This window comes from Nyctibius grandis, chromosome 3, assembly GCF_013368605.1.
Source record: "Nyctibius grandis isolate bNycGra1 chromosome 3, bNycGra1.pri, whole genome shotgun sequence".
NCBI lineage: Eukaryota > Metazoa > Chordata > Aves > Nyctibiiformes > Nyctibiidae > Nyctibius > Nyctibius grandis.
The window spans coordinates 12756075-12775701 of record NC_090660.1 but is presented as its reverse complement, the minus strand read 5'-3'; the positions used below and the strand labels follow the sequence as shown (position 1 = coordinate 12775701).

Here is a 19627-nt window from a genome sequence, read left to right as displayed (position 1 = left end):
ATGAAAAATTTACTCAGATCATAATCGGTATAAAAGTCTCATCTATCAAATAACCTTACTTGCCCTTTTTGACCACTGAGGGAGAGGTGACTGCGCCGTGCAGGATGTGCATTACCACTCTGTGTCTGAGCAGGAAGAGTCCCAGGGGATCTAAGTTCAAATTTAAATCCTTGGACATTTCAGCTGATGTAAGCCTTTTACCTGTAAAAACTGAGATGAAGAAAAGGGAAGGAATAAAGTTTAAAATGTCTAAGTTATGTAAGCATTGTAGTGATGGTGTTTTTTACAAGATGTTCACTTTGCTGGGGGGAATTTTATTTTTCCAAAATAGAAGTCAGTTCCTCCCTCTCTATCTATTACTCCACAGCTAGAAATTCTGACTTCAGGCTAGAATCTGCTTCTAGTCTTCACATGTCTTTCTGTGGGCACACACACACGTGCACCAGCTCACCCGTAACACCTGCAAAAAAACACCTGCAAAAAACCATGTACTCATAACTACTGCCTAAGCTCCATTGTATAGAGTCAAAGATTTGTTCAGAGATACAGAATCAGAGACAGCATTTTCATCTTTACTTTATGTATTTACAATTAGTTTTACCTTGTTCATACGACTGGGACAGGGTCAGAAGATGCACAGAACTTCTCCCCCATGCACATTGCTTTTAGAAGCACCTGGTAGAACCTTACTGCTCCCAAATTCCTAGAGCTTCACAGCAGCCCGAAACAGGGATATGAGGAATGGAAGCAAGGATGAATTTCTTCTTCTTTTTTTTTTCTTTCCACCCTCTGCCTACTGTAACTTGTGGGAAACGATAACAAGGAGCAGTAACAGAGAGGCAAAGCATGTCTGCTTTTACCTAAGCAGCAGACTGTGGGCCCATTTGCTTTCAAATTATCACATAACTCTTTCTGAGAATAGTGCTTGCTCTTCTAATAATTATGTTTTACAACTGGCATGCACAAGATGCACAAATGATTACTGATCGAGGTATTTATGGTACAATCATCAGCATATATTATTTGTAGTTAGCTGACTTTTCCAGGAAGCTGGTTGCTGTGATCTTATTATAATCCACTGCCTCAAAAGCAATAAACCTGGAACCAGATATGTTCTCCACAATCAGAATGCTTTAGATGGTTGCCATTTGTTGTACTGCACTGCATAGTTTACATAGGCTGTGTATTTCATTGTTTATTTCCATGATCATCACCACATGCTTTCCAGTGTTGCACATTCATGTAACATTTTTTTGTGCTTGTTCTCTTTGCATCCAGAAGAGGACTCCGAGAAAAATGAAACATTTCTAGAGCAGATATGTTTCCTTCCTCTTCCTTGTTTTCCCTGCCATCAGTTTAGGGTACCTGGCCAAAAGTGGCCATGTGGCTCTAACAAACAGATGTACTCAGGGGCTGCTGTGTCCAGGATTTTGAATCCAAACTTGTAAGCGTAGCACAGGGTGTCAGACACTAACCTGAACGTGTCCAAGTCAGATTCAGAGCTCTGAGCGACTCTGGGGTGAGAAGTCGTCCCTATCACTGCATGGAGTGTTAGCCTGGGGCTCTGTTCCCTGCTCTAACAAAAACCTCTTGTCCAAGTTTGACCAAGCCACTTCCTTTTAGCTTTTCAGGCATATCAAAGGGAGATAATGGTGTCAGGCAGCGGTCCAGCTGCTCCAACAAATAGTTGAAGGCCTCCAGACAAGCAGAGAGATCATTTAAGGACCAGTCTGGATGTACAGCATACAAGGAAATAACTAAACCAAACAGATATTTGTGGTTTCAGACAGCCATGATAAACTCAGTTGAGATAAAAAAGACTGTTTGGTCCCTAAATCTTAAAACAGCATGCTTATTACCAAAAGCCATGCAAAGAAGACCAAGATTTTTTTTGTTAGCCCCCTAAAGGCTAGAGAGTTTCAATTCCCATTCACTTGGTTTTCAAATAACAGTCTTAAGTTATCTTTGGTATTTATCTCAGGCCACTTATCTCCCACATGATTTCTGTGTGACAGAAAATTCTTGAAAGTCACTTTTCAGATAAGAAAGAGAAGCATGGTGAAATTAGGGGAAAGTATTTGCAAAGTATGTAGGCCTGAAGTGACTGGCCCTAAATCAATTCCCCCAGGTCACACAAGAAGGACACACCACTGCAGTGCAGGTTAGCGGCCACGTCTCAGACCAGCAGCGTAACCACTAGGCCACCTTTCACCTCTCTGCTCACGTAGAGCAGAAAGCAGGTTCTGGTCCCCGTGGGAGAGGTGTGCATCCACAGTCCATGCTACTGAATCCTTCAGGGCAGCCTTACTGAATCCTCTTCCAAGCCAAAGTCCTGTCCCCACTTTTATGCGATAGGGTCACAGCATATGCATGACTTGGGATACAGGCAGTCTCAGGTGATAACCCCTCAGGGTACACACCGATATGTATGTTGATGTATACATACACTGGTCCACTAGTAACTTACACATTATTCAAGTGGGAATAAAAAGGTCCGGAGAAGTAATAGCCGTCCTTCTTTTTCAGAGACACCGACATACTTTATAAGGGAAATCAGTGCTATTAATTCCCATTCACAGAAGCAGGCAGAAAGTGGCAAAATGATATTCCCAGTGTCTTAAACCAGACCATGGGTAAAGCCAGCCCTGGAGCACTGACACCTGACTCCTAGTCTAATGCACTGGATTAAACTGCTTTTTGAGGATTGGCTCACCTGCAGAATAACAGGGCACCATCGCTTCTGCACCAGCCTCATTTCTTTACTAAGGGTGAGGGTGCACAACATGGCTCAACTCTAAAAGCTCATTGTTGCCAAAATAGGAAATTTTCTCCTGCCTCCTTCTCCTCCCTTACCACTCCCTTCTGCCCACTAGCCCTGTGCCAGGAGCTTTGCCAGTTCAACTCACTAGCTCTGAAGAAAAACAATCTACTATTTTTCTGAGTCTGTGAATTGAATAGACTTGGTGAAGAATCTGGCCAGCACTGAAGTCAGCACAAAGAAAAGCTGGGGGTGAAGATGCAGATGTGAGCAAAAACGAGAGGAAAATGGGAAGCAGAGGAGGAACAGGAGCCAGACCTTTCCCTTTCAGTGACAAAGAGCCATGAGCCTGGCTCAAGCTGCCTTCTACAACACCATCTGCATACAGGCATTATTTTAACATCTGAGCTTCGATGGCAGGGCAGAAATATTTGAATGCATTGTGTGTGTTTTATCGGTATCAACAGTTTCTGTACAATTTTCATCCCACTGCAAACAAGAGATGTATTTGGGGAACGCAACACTACTAGTTGAACAAATTTTTGTTCCTGCATTTAAGACATATTTCTAGGAAATGAGGATATGGCGATGCAAACTTTAACTTTAAAGTCCCATGGGATATATCCCTCTTACAAACTTTGCCTGTTTAAAACTCATATGCTCAGGTCTTTGTGCTGAAGCTTTTACCTATAGGAAGTTCTCTCACATTGATCACAATTAAACAAGTCATAGCTTTGTCTGCTTTAATCCAACTGACAAGTAAGCTATAAGAAAATATTCAAGAGTGCATCCTCAAAGCCAAAATAAATATGTTAAAAGGGCTAGCCCATAGTCTGAAGACCAAATGTCATCTGTGTGCCACAGGTAGTTTACTGCAATATCCTGTAAAAATAGCATCTGTTTTCTACTTTGACCTTTCTGCTCGGTGCTTTTGGTTCATCTATACAGACGATCCTTCTGTCTTAAATGATCTGGGTTAACACCAGCCTGGAAAATGTAAAAAAGTAATCAATCCTTGCCCTGGATCACTACATAGTCCTACAAATGGCTGTGCTGGCAGGACTGAAGGAGCTTGGCGGTTATGGGAATGAATAGCCAGGGTGTTTTAGGGACAGGGAATATATCCCTAGAGGCCAGCAATATGTAGGAAGCTCATCTCCCAGAGCACTTTAACAACCATGCTCATTTGTTCTCTCAACTCTGTGACCGAACACATTTGTGCACCTGCAAAACAAGTCTCTTTCCTACTTCCCTGCACCTGTTTTCCAAGTTTCTTGTTCAGGTTTAATTTTAGGGAATTTCTACCAAATTCAAGCATGCCAAGAAGGTCCTATTTTATCCAAACCAGAGGGCTCACCACGCTGCTGTTACTATGTGAGGCCTTTCCCTCAGTCCCTCTTGACAGCCTCTTGGCAAGTTGGCCTTTGTCCTCTCTGCCCTGTTACAAAGAGAGCAGAACTGCTACTGCAGGCTGGGAAACCCACCTGAGGCATTGTCTCTTTTACCCTTCTTATCCTTCCCTTGTCCAGCTACTCTGGGTGGCAGCTGTGCTCAGGGTGACTTGCTTTACTTTGCCCATGCAACAGCTTCTGCTTGCGGCAGGGAGAGCAGTGTTTTAATAGCTGCTGTCTTTAACTTCAATATTTAACCAACATGCGAGGAGATGCTGCACCACTGAAAAGCAAATGAGTCTTTAGCTATTTAGTCATGAACAGATGCCGACAGAGCACCCTCTTCTCCACAGTGCCTCTGACCAGAGCCAGCCCTGAGGTGCCCTTCACTCTGTTCACTAGTGGATGTGAAGGACATCTCCATTCCTAGGTGCAGGAGTTGCTCCATCTGGGGCCACGGCTACGCTGGATATAGAAGTGAACTGCAGCCAAGACTCCAGAAACTGTGTGAAGAAGCAGAGAAGTTTGGGAACGACTTTTCTGGGAACACACTGGAAAGGCACTGTGCAGTGTTGCATTGCGACATCCAAGCTGGCTGAATACTACAAGCAGTCTAGGTATGCCAAGAAACCCAGCTATTACCAGAAGAAATAAGGTTTTGCACCTCCATTCTGATGCTTTTGGGGAAGGGTTATTCCTAGCAGAGTGCTGTGCCCCCAGGGTTCACTGTGTGACTTCCTGGAAATTGCTTCATCACAACTGAGGGACCTGTGCAGAGCAATGAACACAACGAGCGAGAACTTCAGGAACATGCTTTGTGTGGCATCGTCACTGAGGGAAATGGTTGAGGAATCGCCACCATGCAACTAGCCGGTGTGCCTCCAAAAGGCACTGCATTGCTGCACAGACAGAGCACAGCGCTATGGACGCACGCTTTGCACAGACACGTTTGCTTTGCTGATTATTGTTCCACAATTAGTGTTTTAGCTGGGAGCAGAAGTGTGCTTCTGAAGTGCTTTCCCTCCAACTGTTCCCTCCTACTGCACGCTAGTTTTATTCAGAGAATGTTCTTAGTGCATGAGGGCCGGATTCCTTCTCCAGTGGAACCAAACCAGAAGATGCATCTTAGCAGCACATCTAGTGCACTGCAGCAGCTAAGGGGGACAGACAGGGAAAAGCCTGCACCACTACCAAGGACAGTGCTGGTCCTAAAGCACACACCAGCAAGTATGTGCCAGCAGAAGACTCCAAAACGTTAAAGGCTTATGTTGCATAAGTAGCTAGGTGATGCCTGCTATTCCACAGTTGCTGTCTCCTACCAGCATGCCATTTTGGTTGGTCCTTCCTTAGCTGTATGTTCCTCCTGCCTCGATATTCTTTCCTTCCTCTCCAACTCTTGCCATTTCCCCCACGCTGAACTTCACTTGTTTTTCAGTGTTCCTCTTTCCTAGTGCTTTCTTTCCCTGGTGGTAAGTGCAGGAGATTCCACGTTCTGGCACTCATCCAGGATCCTTGCTCCTGGATACCACAAAAAAACCCTGCATGAGAACATTCACATCCAGACACACTGCTTTTTCCACCTCATCCCAAGCCCAGCATCAATAACCTCATCTCAGTACCCATGTCTCCAACTCAGATGCACATATGGCAGGAAAGTATAAGGACACACTAGGCTACTGGGGGATCTCTTGTCTGGGGTATTGGTCTCATTTTGCAGAGATCACACAGAATCACAGAATCACAGAATGTTAGGGATTGGAAGGGACCTCGAAAGATCATCTAGTCCAATCCCCCTGCCGGGGCAGGATTGCCTAGACCATATCACACAGGAATGCGTCCAGGCGGGTTTTGAATGTCTCCAGAGAAGGAGACTCCACAACCTCTCTGGGCAGCCTGTTCCAGTGTTCAGTCACCCTCACCGTAAAGAAGTTTTTCCTCAAATTTAAGTGGAACCTCCTGTGCTCCAGCTTGCACCCATTGCCCCTTGTCCTGTCAAGGGATGTCACTGAGAAGAGCCTGGCTCCATCCTCTTGACACTTGCCCTTTACATATTTATAAACATTGATGAGGTCACCCCTCAGTCTCCTCTTCTCCAAGCTAAAGAGACCCAGCTCCCTCAGCCTCTCCTCATAAGGGAGATGTTCCACTCCCTTAATCATCTTCGTGGCTCTGCGCTGGACTCTCTCTAGCAGTTCCCTGTCCTTCTTGAACTGAGGGGCCCAGAACTGGACACAATACTCCAGATGCGGCCTCACCAGGGCAGAGTAGAGGGGGAGGAGAACCTCTCTCGACCTACTAACCACACCCCTTCTAATACACCCCAGGATGCCATTGGCCTTCTTGGCCACAAGGGCACATTGCTGGCTCATGGTCATCCTGCTGTCCACTAGGACCCCCAGGTCCCTTTCCCCTCCGCTGGTCTCCAACAGCTCTGCCCCCAACTTGTACTGGTACATGGGGTTGTTCTTGCCCAGATGCAGGACTCTACACTTGCCCTTGTTATATTTCATTAAATTTCTCCCTGCCCAACTCTCCAGCCTGTCCAGATCTCTCTGAATGGCTGCGCAGCCTTCCGTTGTGTCAGCCACTCCTCCCAGTTTTGTGTCATCAGCGAACTTGCTGACAGTGCACTCTAATCCCTCATCCAAGTCATTAATGAATATATTGAATAGAACTGGTCCCAGTACCGACCCTTGAGGGACTCCGCTAGACACAGACCTCCAACTGGACTCTGTCCCACTGACCACTACTCTCTGGCTTCTTTCCTTCAGCCAGTTCACAATCCACCTCACTACCCGATCATCCAGACCACACTTCCCCAGTTTAGCTGCGAGGATGCTGTGGGAGACCGTGTCAAACGCTTTACTGAAATCGAGATAGACCACATCCACAGCTTTACCATCATCTACCCACCGGGTAACATCCTCATAAAAGGCTATCAAGTTGGTTGAGCAAGACTTCCCGTTGGTGAAGCCATGCTGAGTGCCCCTAATGATCCCCCTATCCTTGATGTGCCTAGAGACAGCACCAAGAACAAGTTGCTCCATCACCTTTCCGGGGATGGAGGTGAGGCTGACCGGTCTATAGTTCCCCGGGTCCTCCTTCTTGCCCTTTTTGAAGACTGGAGTGACATTCGCTTTCCTCCAGTCCTCAGGCACCTCTCCCGTTGCCCACGACTTAGCAAAGATGAGGGAGAGTGGCCTAGCAATGACTTCCGCCAGCTCCCTCAGCACCCGCGGGTGCATCCCATCAGGGCCCATGGATTTATGGACGTCCAGGTTGCTTAATTGGTCCCTGACCCAGCACTCATCAACGAAGACAGATTCCTCCTCTATCCTGACTTCTTCTGGGGACGCAGGGGTCCGGGGCTCCTCAGGACAGCCTCCAACAGTATAGACAGAGGCAAAGAAGGCATTCAGTAACTCCGCCTTCTTTTTATCCTCTGTCTCCAGGACCCCCACCTCATTCATCAGTGGGCCTACATTGCCTCTAGTGTTGGCTTTACCTGCAATGTATTTGAAGAAGCCCTTTCTGTTGTCCTTGACCTCTCTTGCAAGGTTTAATTCCAAGGAGGCCTTAGCTTTCCTAGTTGCCTCCCTACATCCTCTGACAACAGACTTATATTCCTCCCAAGTGGCCAGCCCCTCCTTCCATGATCTGTACACCCTCTTCTTCCACTTGAGTTTGCCCAGCAGTTCCCTGTTCAACCATGCAGGTCTCCTGGTACCCTTCCTTGACTTCCTACCTGTTGGGATGCTCTGATCTTGAGCTCGGAAGAAGCAGTCCTTGAACGCTAACCAACTATGTTGGGCCCCCTTACCTTCTAGTACCCTGTCCCATGGGATTTCCCCTAGCAATTGCTTGAAAAGGCCAAAGTTGGCCCTCCTGAAGTTCAGGGTTGTGATTGAGATGCAATGAGTATTGCCAGTCCCATGAGAAGAGCTGTTAAATCTTCAGCAATTCCCTCAGGCTATGAGCTGCAAGAGAAAGTTTGCGTGCAGCAACTGGCTGTTACAGAAATCACCCTCTCATTCCCTGCCCTGTTCGAGTGCCCAGTTATATTCTGGCAACGGAGCAAGGCTACAGATGCATCCTGCCATGCTAGAGCAGCCCTTTTAAGCTTCCATGAAAAGACCCTGACCTGTGGTTCCATTCTCTCCCCCAAAATGCTGACGATGTAGCAATGGTGTCATGCTCAGCAATTCTTTGGTTCCTGTCATTGCAGAGAGCAACAGCAACAAGTTTGGGGTGGTTTGCCCTTACATGGAGTGCAAGGTGGCTAGCAGTTGTGCCAGCCATTAGCCACAGTAAGTCACCTCTCTTCCCTGCTCTCATTCTGGCCAGCACAAAATTCACCCAGCCACCCATGGACAGTATGGTCCCACCTCTGGGATGTGCCTTGGTCATGCACATCCCTCCATAGAGATGATGAATAGTGTTTGGCAGGCGCTTGGTGTTAGGGAAACTGGGGTGGGGTGCAGTGAAAGTAACAGGACAGAACCACTTTTATTCCTGGTTTCTGCAAGAAGTCTGCAGAATGGGGACCAGCTGTGGGTCATGTGTCCCAGAAAGGGAGGAAAAAAAGGAGCACCATGTCACTTTTGCTCTCGTGCCAGCCTGAAAGGGATGTTTGGTACACAGCATGTCATCACTGCCTGCTGCAAAACCAGACAAACTTCTGCATCTGTGTGAACACAAGGTAGCTGATTACCAGAAGGGGTGACGCACTGTGTCCTGTGCAAGCCCACAAGGCAGATCACAGAACCACAGGGCCTCCAGCAGCTTCCCATCGAGCACAGGCACCTGGGGACATCAGCAACCTCAATCTGGTATCTTTGAGTGAGGTTTTTTTCTCCTGTTGCTTCTAATCTGACACAGAAATTGGGAAGCCATGGAAGATGATGTTGCATTCTAGCTTGTGCTTGCTTTTCCAAGGATTCACCCAGCTGTGTGCCAACCACAATTTTAAGTGTTTTTGACATAGTTGCATATTGTGTCTGTCTAAGTGCAAAGAATCAGACTCACCTCAGCTCTCTTCAAGCAGGATGAAGGCTGCTAACATATTAATTCATTTTGTCAATGATTGGGAAGGAATGAAAATGATGGATAGTTTCATTTGTGAGTGGAGTGTTAAACCACCCCAAAACTTTGAAAATATATTTGCGCCATCCTGACGGTAACTCTTAAGTTGGGAGCTGAAGCCTAGACCGAAAAATAAGGAAGAGACTTGGTATACAGTGTGTCTGAGGTAACGGCAGGCATGCGGTGGGTAATTCTGTGAGGCAAGCTAGTACACTCTCAAGACAGACGGGAGTTGTCCTCGTTAGAATTTCTCTGCAGTTTATCTGAAGCAGTAGCTTCACATCCAAACGAGAGCTGGTGGCTTTCAAGGAACATCTCATTCACATCCCTTGGGTGTGGGTGTGAGATACAAGAGGAATACCAGAAAATTCTGGGTAGTATTGCTAGCACGTTTTAAGTTTTTATATGGCCATTTGCCAGTACAAACAGGCCTGTTTTTTTTCCAGACTATTTAGCTTCCACTGAACTTCTCATTACAGCAACTTAATAATTCAAAACTACTTTGGTGCCTCTCCACCCCATTGTCATTTGTAGACAGGCTCCTGGAACGACCTCTCCGCGACTCATGCATCATACTAACTTGCACCATTGCAGTTCCGTTCTGCCTGTTAAAATTGTTCCTTTTCCTTAGCTTAGTGCACACCCTTCAAAAGACAGACAGACAGACAGACAGAGAGGCAGAAGATTTTTAATATGATTCCAGACAGTGATGCTAGTTGAATAAGCCATGTTCTAGAAAAAAAGTATTTTGTACTTATGTCTGCAGCATTACTCATAACTAATCCTTGTTCTCTTGATCATGTTCTCTATTATTTTAATGAGACTTCCTGATTGAGCAAGAACTTCTCATAGGAATAAGGTATAAAAATAATAGGGATTTTCCTGTGACTGTTATTGAGTCTCATACCCACAAAGCTGTTGTAATCTCATCATCAAAACCTTCCTCTTTCGGAAGAGAAGGTGTTGCAAAACAGTCGCAGCAATCACAAATACATCTTCTTCATGGCAGAATTTTCTGAAAAATCACTCTTGTCCTCTATCCACCATTCAGATATTATAGTTCATCTGAGAAGATACAACTTAAAATAAGGTTTGGTCTCCATGCAGTCTGCAGTCATTGGAGTTTAAGTGCTACTTTCAAAAGGAGCAATATTTTGCTCCTCAACCAATTGTTTGCTTCTCACTAAAACACTAAGTGATGACGGGATAAGGAAGGGTATGTCTTGAAGAAGTCTTTTTGAAAAGCCACAGCTAACAAATGGGCTTATGTTCCTTTGCTTGATTCTCCTTTATCTTCGCAGCTATCAGACATAGGTGTAATAGGCTTCATCAGCACAACTCCTTGAAGAACAGAATCAGATGAGAGTAATTCAAGGAAGAAACTTTCTTTCTAAATTCTGGCATCAGGTAATGTCTGTCACAGCTCATGCATGTAACCAACTAAACTTCAGTCCAGCTGCAGTAACAGGGGCTTTTCTTGACGTTCCCAGATGCTGAGCTGCCAGCAGCCCTTGTTTTTGTTAGGGGGGAACTCCAATCAGGACACCTGAACCTGTCCCCTCCTTTCACCTATGAGCAAATTCATCTGACCACACCTAAAACTGTGTTATGTGTGTTGAGAGACAAACCCTGCTGTCAGCACCGTGCCTGGGCAGCCGGGGTGGAAGTTGGCAGAACCATACCTGAACGGGTGCCAGGGTGGGCACTGTTGGTTCCTGCAGAGCGTCTCTCCCGTTGGCTGTCCTCAGCACCTAGCATGTCCCCACAGGTCCAGCTCACTTCTACTCTGGGAAGCAGGTGTTTCCTGAACAGCCCTGTAGAGTTCAGCTCCTCTGATGCAGGACTGCAACCCTGCCAAACACACCAGAGTTAGTTTATGGGTCAACAACAGCTCAGAAAAAACCTCCCTCAAAACATATAATCAAATAAAGCTACTAGAACTGAGACCCTTTCCTTATTATCCTTCAGATGATTCAACACAGGGGGTGCAGTTTAGCTCTCTTACGGCTGTCAACAGCCTGACTGCTTAAGGAGGTAGTATGTATTACCTTAATTCAGACCGCTGTCTGGAAAGAAGTAGTTTTAAATAAGCTTCTCTTTTTCCTGAGTTTTATTTCCTTCTCTCCAGGTTCTGAGGTCTGCTTTAAAGCTTGACAATCTCGAGTCTATTTTAGTTAACCCCTCACCTCTCCACACACACATTTTTGCATTCACATACCCCACTGAAATGAAAATTTATGGTGGCAAAATACGAAATTGAGCCTTTGTACATTTCTAAGGAGAGGCGGTGGGTTTTTTTCTCCATTGTTTCAATCTTATCTTGAAAGAAAATATCTTCTTCTGAGGACTCCCTCATATCTTTACCAGCTGACTCCCTCCCATGGACAGGTGGGAGAACTTGTCTTGCAGGACAAACAAGAAAACAGACAAACCAGGATTTCAGATCAAATTGTTCTGGCATGCTGTCTTAAGGGCCCAGTCAGACAAATTCTTGTTGCTGTACAGGGTTAAGAGGTAACCGTTTCCATCCTACCCACATTTACTCATCAGCTTCTCTCCATCCTCCTAACACTGACAGCTTAACTCCTTGATTTCTCCCTATGGCAGTTCTGTAAGATGACAAAAGTTGAAAAAAAACTCAAAACAAACCAAATTTACTGTTGGAGAGCCTGGAAGGGACTAAAATAAATTGGATGAACATGGGAGTGAAGCCCTATGTCCACAAGTGGAACTTCTCATGCAGCTAGGAGGGTTGCAAGTGCAGTGTCCACCACCAGAAGGCAGGGCCGGCCCGCGGGGCGTGTGTCCCCTTGCCCCCAGCACTGCCAGCACCAGCCTGCGGGCTCTGTCTGGAAAGGCGCCATGAAGGCGGCTGGTGCAGGGAGCACCCTTGGGTGCTGGGCCAGCTGTGGGTGGTGGTAAGGCCTCCATTACTGAGTGTGGGAGGCAGCTCGTGGTGGTTTCACGGGTCGGCCTCACATTTGTGTCCCCTCAGGGTGAGACTTCTTGGGAGGTGCCGGCCAGGCCAGGGGTGGGCCGAGGCTGGTGGTGTGGGTCATGCGGCGGCGGCGAGTAGTGGGGCTGCTGTCAGCCACCACGGCACTGCTGGGTGCTGCCATGTTGCTGAGGCATGTCAGGCGGTGGGTGGCTGGCAGCGGGGACTTCATGGAGGCCACGGCACTGGAGTGGGCGTGTGGCATGCTGCTGGCCGGGCGGGCCCCCCACCTGCGCGGTGAGCCACTGCGGCCAGGGCCAGGGGCAGCCCCCTGCAGCGCGTACGTGTCCCACAGCCACTACATCACCCGTGCTCTGTCGGCAGAGGAGGCTGCCTTCCCCATCGCCTACGTCATGACCCTGCACAAGGAGTTTGAGACCTTCGAGCGGCTCTTCAGGGCGGTGTACATGCCCCAAAACATCTACTGCATCCACGTGGACGCCAAGGCACCGACCCCCTTCCAGCAGGCGGTGCAGCGCCTGGTGGGCTGCTTCCCCAACGCCTTCCTGGCCTCCCGGGTGGAGCGGGTGGTCTATGCTGGTGCCTCCCGCCTGCGGGCCGACCTGCACTGCATGAGAGACCTGCTGGCCTCAGCCGTGCCCTGGCGCTACCTGCTCAACACCTGCGGCCAGGACTTCCCCTTGAAGACCAACCGGGAGATCGTCCGGCTGCTGAAGGGCCTCGGGGGGAAGAACGTCACCCCCGGGGTGCTGCCTCCCCCCCACGTCACCGCACGCACCAAATACGTGCACAGGGAGGGGGCCGGGCAAAACACCTCTGAGCTGGTTACCCCCCTGCTGCGCAAGGCACCCCCGCCACACAACCTGACCATCTACTTTGGCTCTGCCTACGTGGCAGTCACTCGACCCTTTGTGGAGTTCGTGCTGAAGGACCAGCGCGCCATCGATCTTCTGGCCTGGTCCGAGGACACCTACAGCCCCGATGAGCACTTCTGGGTGACGCTCAACAGGATCCCAGGTTGGACACTGGGTCTGAGGAGGGCATGGGGGTCCCCACCCTGGCACCTGCTGCCTCGGTAGAAAGTCTCGATAGCTGGCACTGCTTGGCTGCTGTGTGGTGCCAGCCCTTTGTGGTGGCCACCACAGCTCACCTCTCTGTGGAGGAATTCCCTGCTGTGGCTCTCCATGGTGCCCACCAGCAGTTTGTCACCACTCCTATTGATTCACATGGAGAAACACCCAGGCAGGTGATAGCCCATGTTGGCAGCACTAGTGGCAAGCAAGGAAGGTGTACTGAGCCTCCTTAAGTTTGATGTCCTGGAGATCACCTGGCTGAGCTGTCTTCTGGTGGGAACAGTACCTGTGACAGGTCCCCAGGGATGGTGGACTTTGCAGTGTGATGATTTTAGGGATGTCACATGCCTTCCTGCTTACCAGAAGCTACCCTGCCCTGTGAAGACTCAGGGATGCAGGTTGGCATCCACTTGGCTTCCACTCGGCTTCCACTCTCTTCAGCCTTACTGTCTCACAAGTCTCACGTGTACTTTCTTGTACTATCTTTCTTCTCCAAAAGCCAGCAAAGGGGTTTGTGAATTTCCGGGTCCCTCACACACACTGATGGGCGGCATGCCTTCACTCGCAGGAGAGAGGGTATGCACTTGCCCACCTATATGTGGTCCACCCCAAGTCCTGCGTGTTTCCCAAACATAAATACATGGCCCCACAGTCCAGCAAAAGTTATGGTTGATTACAACCAGGTCTAGCAGAATACTATTCCCAAGGGTGATGTGTACACCACTTCAGGCAGATTTCTGAAGTACATACTCCTGTCCACCAGCTTATAAAGTGCAGGAGAAAAGCTCGGATCAGTTGGTGGCACAGAAGTGTAAAGAAGTTCTCTCCTTCCCTAGAGAGAGATGCCAACGAGGAAGCACAGGGTGCTTCAGGGGACTGGTGGAGACTAGCCTGTGGGCAGCTAGGTTTTAACTGATGTTTTGGGTTGATCCTGGAGTCACAGGTATGGGACTTGGAAGGTCAAGGCAAATCAGGCAACCTTTTATGCTGCAAGATTTCCAGCCCAATGCCAGTTTATGTGAACGTTAGAGAAATGCCAGCACAGTGGCTCTTTCTGTGTAAGCTGTGGATGTTTGTCTTCATAATACATGGTAGCGATGCAAGGAGGAAAGGGAGTTGGCTCCTCTTGGAGCCAATGCATGCAGATCAGCTCTCACTGGAATTGCAATGGCAGAAAACCAGGAAGAGCTTAGCAGAGAAGCAGGTTGTGTTGCCCTTGTCCTGTGGATGAGGTACAGGCTCTGAAGCAGACCGTGTTTTTCTTGCCTCCAAACCTCTGCCACCAAAGGAAGACATGAAATTAAAGGGATCGGAAGGGCTGGCCTGTCTTTCCAGTCACTTGTGGCTGTCTGCACACCTGACCACTGCAGTTCCACTGGTGGCAGCAAACTCTTTTCCAGGGCAGCGCTCAGTACTGCTGCCTGTGAGGCGGCTCTTCCCCGCTCCTTGTTTTCGGGGACAAAACTCTGCTAACCTTGATGGAGTGGGAGATGAAAGTAGAGTGAGCAACTTCTGCTGAAGTTTACATTAACTTTCACTATGATTTTCAGACAAATCGTATTTATAAGAACAGGACCAGAGAACAGCTTCCGAATCTGAAATCAGTTGCTCAAATATTTAAACGAAAATGTGGCAAATCCAATTTTTTTCCCAGTGCTGAGCTACACTTTTTCCCACTCTTTAATTAACTTACAAAAATGCCTAGTTTACTCAATTTGGGAGATGATGAATAATGTGAAGTCATTAGTTTTGCATTCCTGGGAGGCAGTGCCTTCCAGTGTTTTTGTGGATGTCCTGGGGTCGTTCCTGTTTTGACAGTCATCTTTCTGCTTTCCCACTGTGTCAGCATTTTCCAAGTCTTTCCACAAACCGCATTTAGTGCCATCTGTTATGAACAGGTTTTTAATTCGGGATGGTAATGCACGTCCCAGGACATTTAAAGTGTTTATCCCCTACCATTACTGCCTCGTTTTGTCTGTTATAAAGTGTTATCTTTAGCTTAATGCTTTTTGTGAAAGAGTAACATTTTCTGAATTTTCCCCAGGACAAAACCACACTTTTTATTTGGTAATGGCCCAATATACACAGGGGGCGAAATAAGGTAGTGAAGTTCTGTCTGTAGCAGCCATGCGTCTCTGTTTATGGCAAGGTGCTATGGTGGTTCTGCTGCTGGATCATACTGTCTTTTTGCACCCAATATAAAAGTCATGACTTGGTATTTGCAAATAGCACTGAGGGTTTCTTGTGTGTGCTGCAGTCACCAGCTGAAATTGTGCTTTACAGAACTGCTGGCAAATTACCCTGTTTAGGATTGTAGTTAACCAGCAAAATAAATAGTCTATATTAATACACATTTTAAATGAAGTTACAAAAATCGGGAAGATGGGCTAATTGGCCTTGAAGAAAGAGAGAGGTCAGAACTGGGATTAAAGTGTGTGTTTTACTGTAGTTAAAATACCTGAGGGGCTTATGTTCCCCATCTTTGCACAGGTCCCACAACCCCAAGCCAGTGCTATTATGCATTCTGTACGAGCTCTAACAGGCTTCGTTCTCATCTCATTGTAAATCAAGGGAAATTGCTGCCTTTTCAGTATACAGAGTCAGTACAAATGATGGATAATAATGCAAAAATTATGAAGATGTTTTCATAAAAAGCTGCATGGTTCCCTCCCTGCCCCTCATATAATTGTTTCCTTTAAATGGAAAACAGGAGGAAGTAGGAATAACAGGCCTTAAATATCCCTATTAAAAATCTGGAAGAAAAACACTTGAAAATGTTTAGCTGTTAAAACAGCTTAACTTTTGCTTCAGCTACTATTAGATTATTATCAGGATTTATTAGCATTGATTAAGAGTAATAGTACTTAACACTGGTATCACTATTGGACTCCCCACCCACTGTGTGTACAACTGAGACTGACAGATATGGCAGTTTTGCTAGCAAGGAGGGCTATCCGCTACGGGGGGGCTCTGGGGTAGGGGATGAGCTTCAGCGGCGTGAGCAGCACAGAGCAGCGATGCCCCAGCTTACCTCTGTCCCTGCCTTGTCTCCAGCCTCCCGCTGCGTTGGGGTGTGCGAGGAGCAGCTCAGTTGGTACAAATCCTCTCCTCCTCGGTCACTGCCACCAGTCTGCGCTGGCCCTTCTATTGCATTTGTTAAAAAGCTGGAGTCCCAGGTACGCCTCAGCGGTAACACTGCAGTAATTCTTTGCATTTGAGCAAGTCACTCTTTTCCTTTGCTTTCAGCTTCATGAGGTGAAAGCAAGAACAATGTCTGTGGTTTTGTACCTGCTGGCGTGCATGTTGGCTCCCCACACGTTGCCTCTTCTGCCTTTTGATAGCTCAGGTACAGCACTGCGGTCATTGCTTGCTGAGCAGGAAAGAAGTTTTTTTTCCAAGCAGGCAAGTAATTTATATACAAGTGTTTGTGCTGCAGTGAGAAACTGGGGCTTTTCCAGCTTTTCCTAGCAGAGTGATTTGTCCATCGGGTGGCGGGTACACAGTCTGTATCGTTGTTTTTTTCTCCAACAACTGATTGAGCCAATAAGAAAGATAAAATTTGCTGAAAGGGACGAGTTCATAGAAAGCTTTTATTATTTCATACCTTTGCTTTTTTTTTTTTTTTCTGTATTCTGAAGACAGTGTCAGGAAGTACTTCAATAAACTTCTTTCTTTGAATTGAATACGATACTTCAGTACAGATCAGGCACGGAGGTTTCCCTACACGTACCTACCTGATCAGCTCTTGCTTTCAAAGGCAAAGACTTCATCCTGTGGCAATGGTTTGTTACAGTTACTGTCTTGCACTGAAGATACTGAAATTGCCTTGACTCATAGCATTGCCTACACGTTACATACATGTTGCCTGTTTACTCTTCAGCAAATACCAAACACTGTGTGTTCAGCATTTCCCCATTAATTACTTGAAATGGATGTTTGCCAGGTTATAGCAGGACTTGATCATTTACTGATGAGGAGAGGTCCTCTTACCACTTTATCTCCTAGATAAGTAAGTCCTGTGACCTGCCTAGACTTACATATATTATTATATAACATTATAGGCTATACTAGAGTTTCAAGAGCTCCATCCAGTGATATCATGCTTGAATTTGTTTTGTTAGCCTCTTGTCTTTAAAAAAAAAAAGGAAAGTATTTACCACTAAATTCATGTGAAGGTATTATGTGTCAGTGGCCCAGTGTTCAAATAGCACTTGAAGGGCAGTGCTGGTTGGGAAGGTTACATGAGTGATCATACATGCGTGCAGTATCATACAGTATCATAATAGCTAGTATCATACTGAGGCTGTTGTGAAGGAGGGATTTTATTTCTCAAGTGAAATTATTTAGGTCTTTATGTCATGAAAGCTGCTTTCAGTGAAGAAACTTGACAACAACGTTAGCAGCCTATGTTGATGCATATTACTAGGTATTTCATCCCAGTTCTGTGGAGAAAAATTTCAGAGAGTGGACATAAACCTGAACACATAGTTGTTACAAGGACTAATTATTTGATTTTCTGTTACCTAACTGCAGGTGTCCCGGGCTCCATGCCCAACGCATCATGGGAAGGTGACCTGAAAGCAGTGAAATGGATTGATATGGAAGACAGCCATGGAGGTTGTCATGGTAATGTGTACATTTTCCCCTGTTTCTTCTTCCTGTTCATACAGTGAAAAACACTCCACTGTTGTTCCTGTACTCCTACAGCCTCTAACCATGATGTGAGACAGTTTTTAGACAGCACTTCATCAGAGAGAAGACATTAAAAAGGAGTTATCATCTCCTTCATAGTCCTTATGTGAATGATAATAGCGACCTAAACAGTGAGAAAGCTGAAACAGTTACTTCTTCATCAGGAATTTTATAGAATATATCAGCCTTGGAAAGGGGGATATTTGTCAGCACTTAGGGTTCACATGAGTCAGCTGACTATTTTCTTGAAGGCCTTGTGGGAATTTTCTTTCAGGAGGGCAGGAATAGCCTACATGTGTATCCCACACTGGGACATAGATGCGCTAGAGCCAGCAGCAGTGTGCAGGGCAGGTGCCCTGGGTGAACTTGGACAAATCCCAGCTCTCAGCTGGGCAGTGATGCCTGCCAGAGCCACAGCTGACGGAGAACCTAAGGAGCTGAGAGCTGATGATGGCTGAGCTTTGAGTTTTCCTACGCAACATTACTTCATGACATGATATCAGCAGTACATAATCTTCTGTATGGCACACTTAATTTTTCAGTCACTGGTTTGTCCATTGTGTACTGCTACTACTTCTGACATATCCAAGTGGGATGAGAAAGGGAATGCCAAAATGCTAAGGATACAAATTTTATTTCAAGAATTCTTAATCCATAACATAGTTGTTTGTGTTGAGGAGAAAAATTTTCAGAATTTCAGTCAGCTTCAGTTACAGCAGTTTCACGTTGGCATAACTACATTGAAATCAGTGAAATTACACTAATATCACCCAAAATTAATTAGTGGAAAATCTAGTATGAGTAAAAGTATCAGTTTCTCTTCACTGACAGAAGGAAATTCCCCTTTGCTATGTTTCACTCTTGTCTGAGAAACAATCTCAAGTAGTAACACTTGTTTTCTGAGTTATCTATCTCCTTATATTGCCCATTATTTATTTTGAAGTAACTTTCTTCATTTCATTCAATTGTTCATACTTATTCCCATTGCACATCCAGTAGGACTTTTAGCATGTTTGTTGTGTAGGAGTTTACTTCTAGTGGCTTTGCAGATAAAACTTCTTGAAAAGAATAATTTGGATCCTTGATTCTGACATCATAGCTTTTTTTCTTTTACTTTTGGCAGGCCATTACGTCAGAGGCATTTGTGTCTATGGAACAGGTGACCTCAAGTGGCTTTTTAACTCCACCTGTATGTTTGCAAATAAGTTTGAGCTTAAAACATACCCCCTGACTGTGGAGTGCCTGGAGCTGAGGCATCGGCAGAGAACCTTGTCCCAGAGTGAGGTTCAGGTGGAACCCAACTGGTATTTTTAGCTAGCAAAACCCCAGGCTACAACATCCATAAAAGCTGTCAAGAGAATAGCAGCAGCAGTCTTCATTTCTGCTGTGCCAGAAGCATAAATTCATGAGATGGGTTTCTTTAGGATGTTCTGCAGATGCAGCTCAGGTTGGCTTGTCTCACACTGCCTGCAAACCTCACCTTCCACTTAACATCTGGAGGCCAAAGCGCAAGAGATCTAAAAAGAGACTCCAGGGCAAAGCTCCTCTTGCAGCTGTAGGAGCTTTGCCCTTTTGCCATTTTTAGTGGGCTGTTTTCCAGCCCCAACTTTTGTCTTGCTACACTGTCATTGTTATCTTTTTCTATAAAAGTATATACAGAGTGTGCTGTTTTTGG

At 46.4% G+C, this 19627-nt stretch overlaps 1 protein-coding gene across 1 annotated transcript; it reads left to right on the top strand.

Moving 5' to 3' along the window:
• Nucleotides 1–12495: 12495 nt before the first annotated feature.
• Nucleotides 12496–19266, top strand: GCNT2 (glucosaminyl (N-acetyl) transferase 2 (I blood group)). Its single transcript, XM_068396810.1, has 3 exons — nucleotides 12496–13204; nucleotides 17794–17886; nucleotides 19076–19266. Exons 1-3 carry the CDS (start codon nucleotides 12580–12582, stop codon nucleotides 19264–19266), a joined length of 909 nt encoding a protein of 302 aa, XP_068252911.1. The 5' UTR covers nucleotides 12496–12579.
• The last annotated feature ends 361 nt before the right edge of the window (nucleotides 19267–19627 follow it).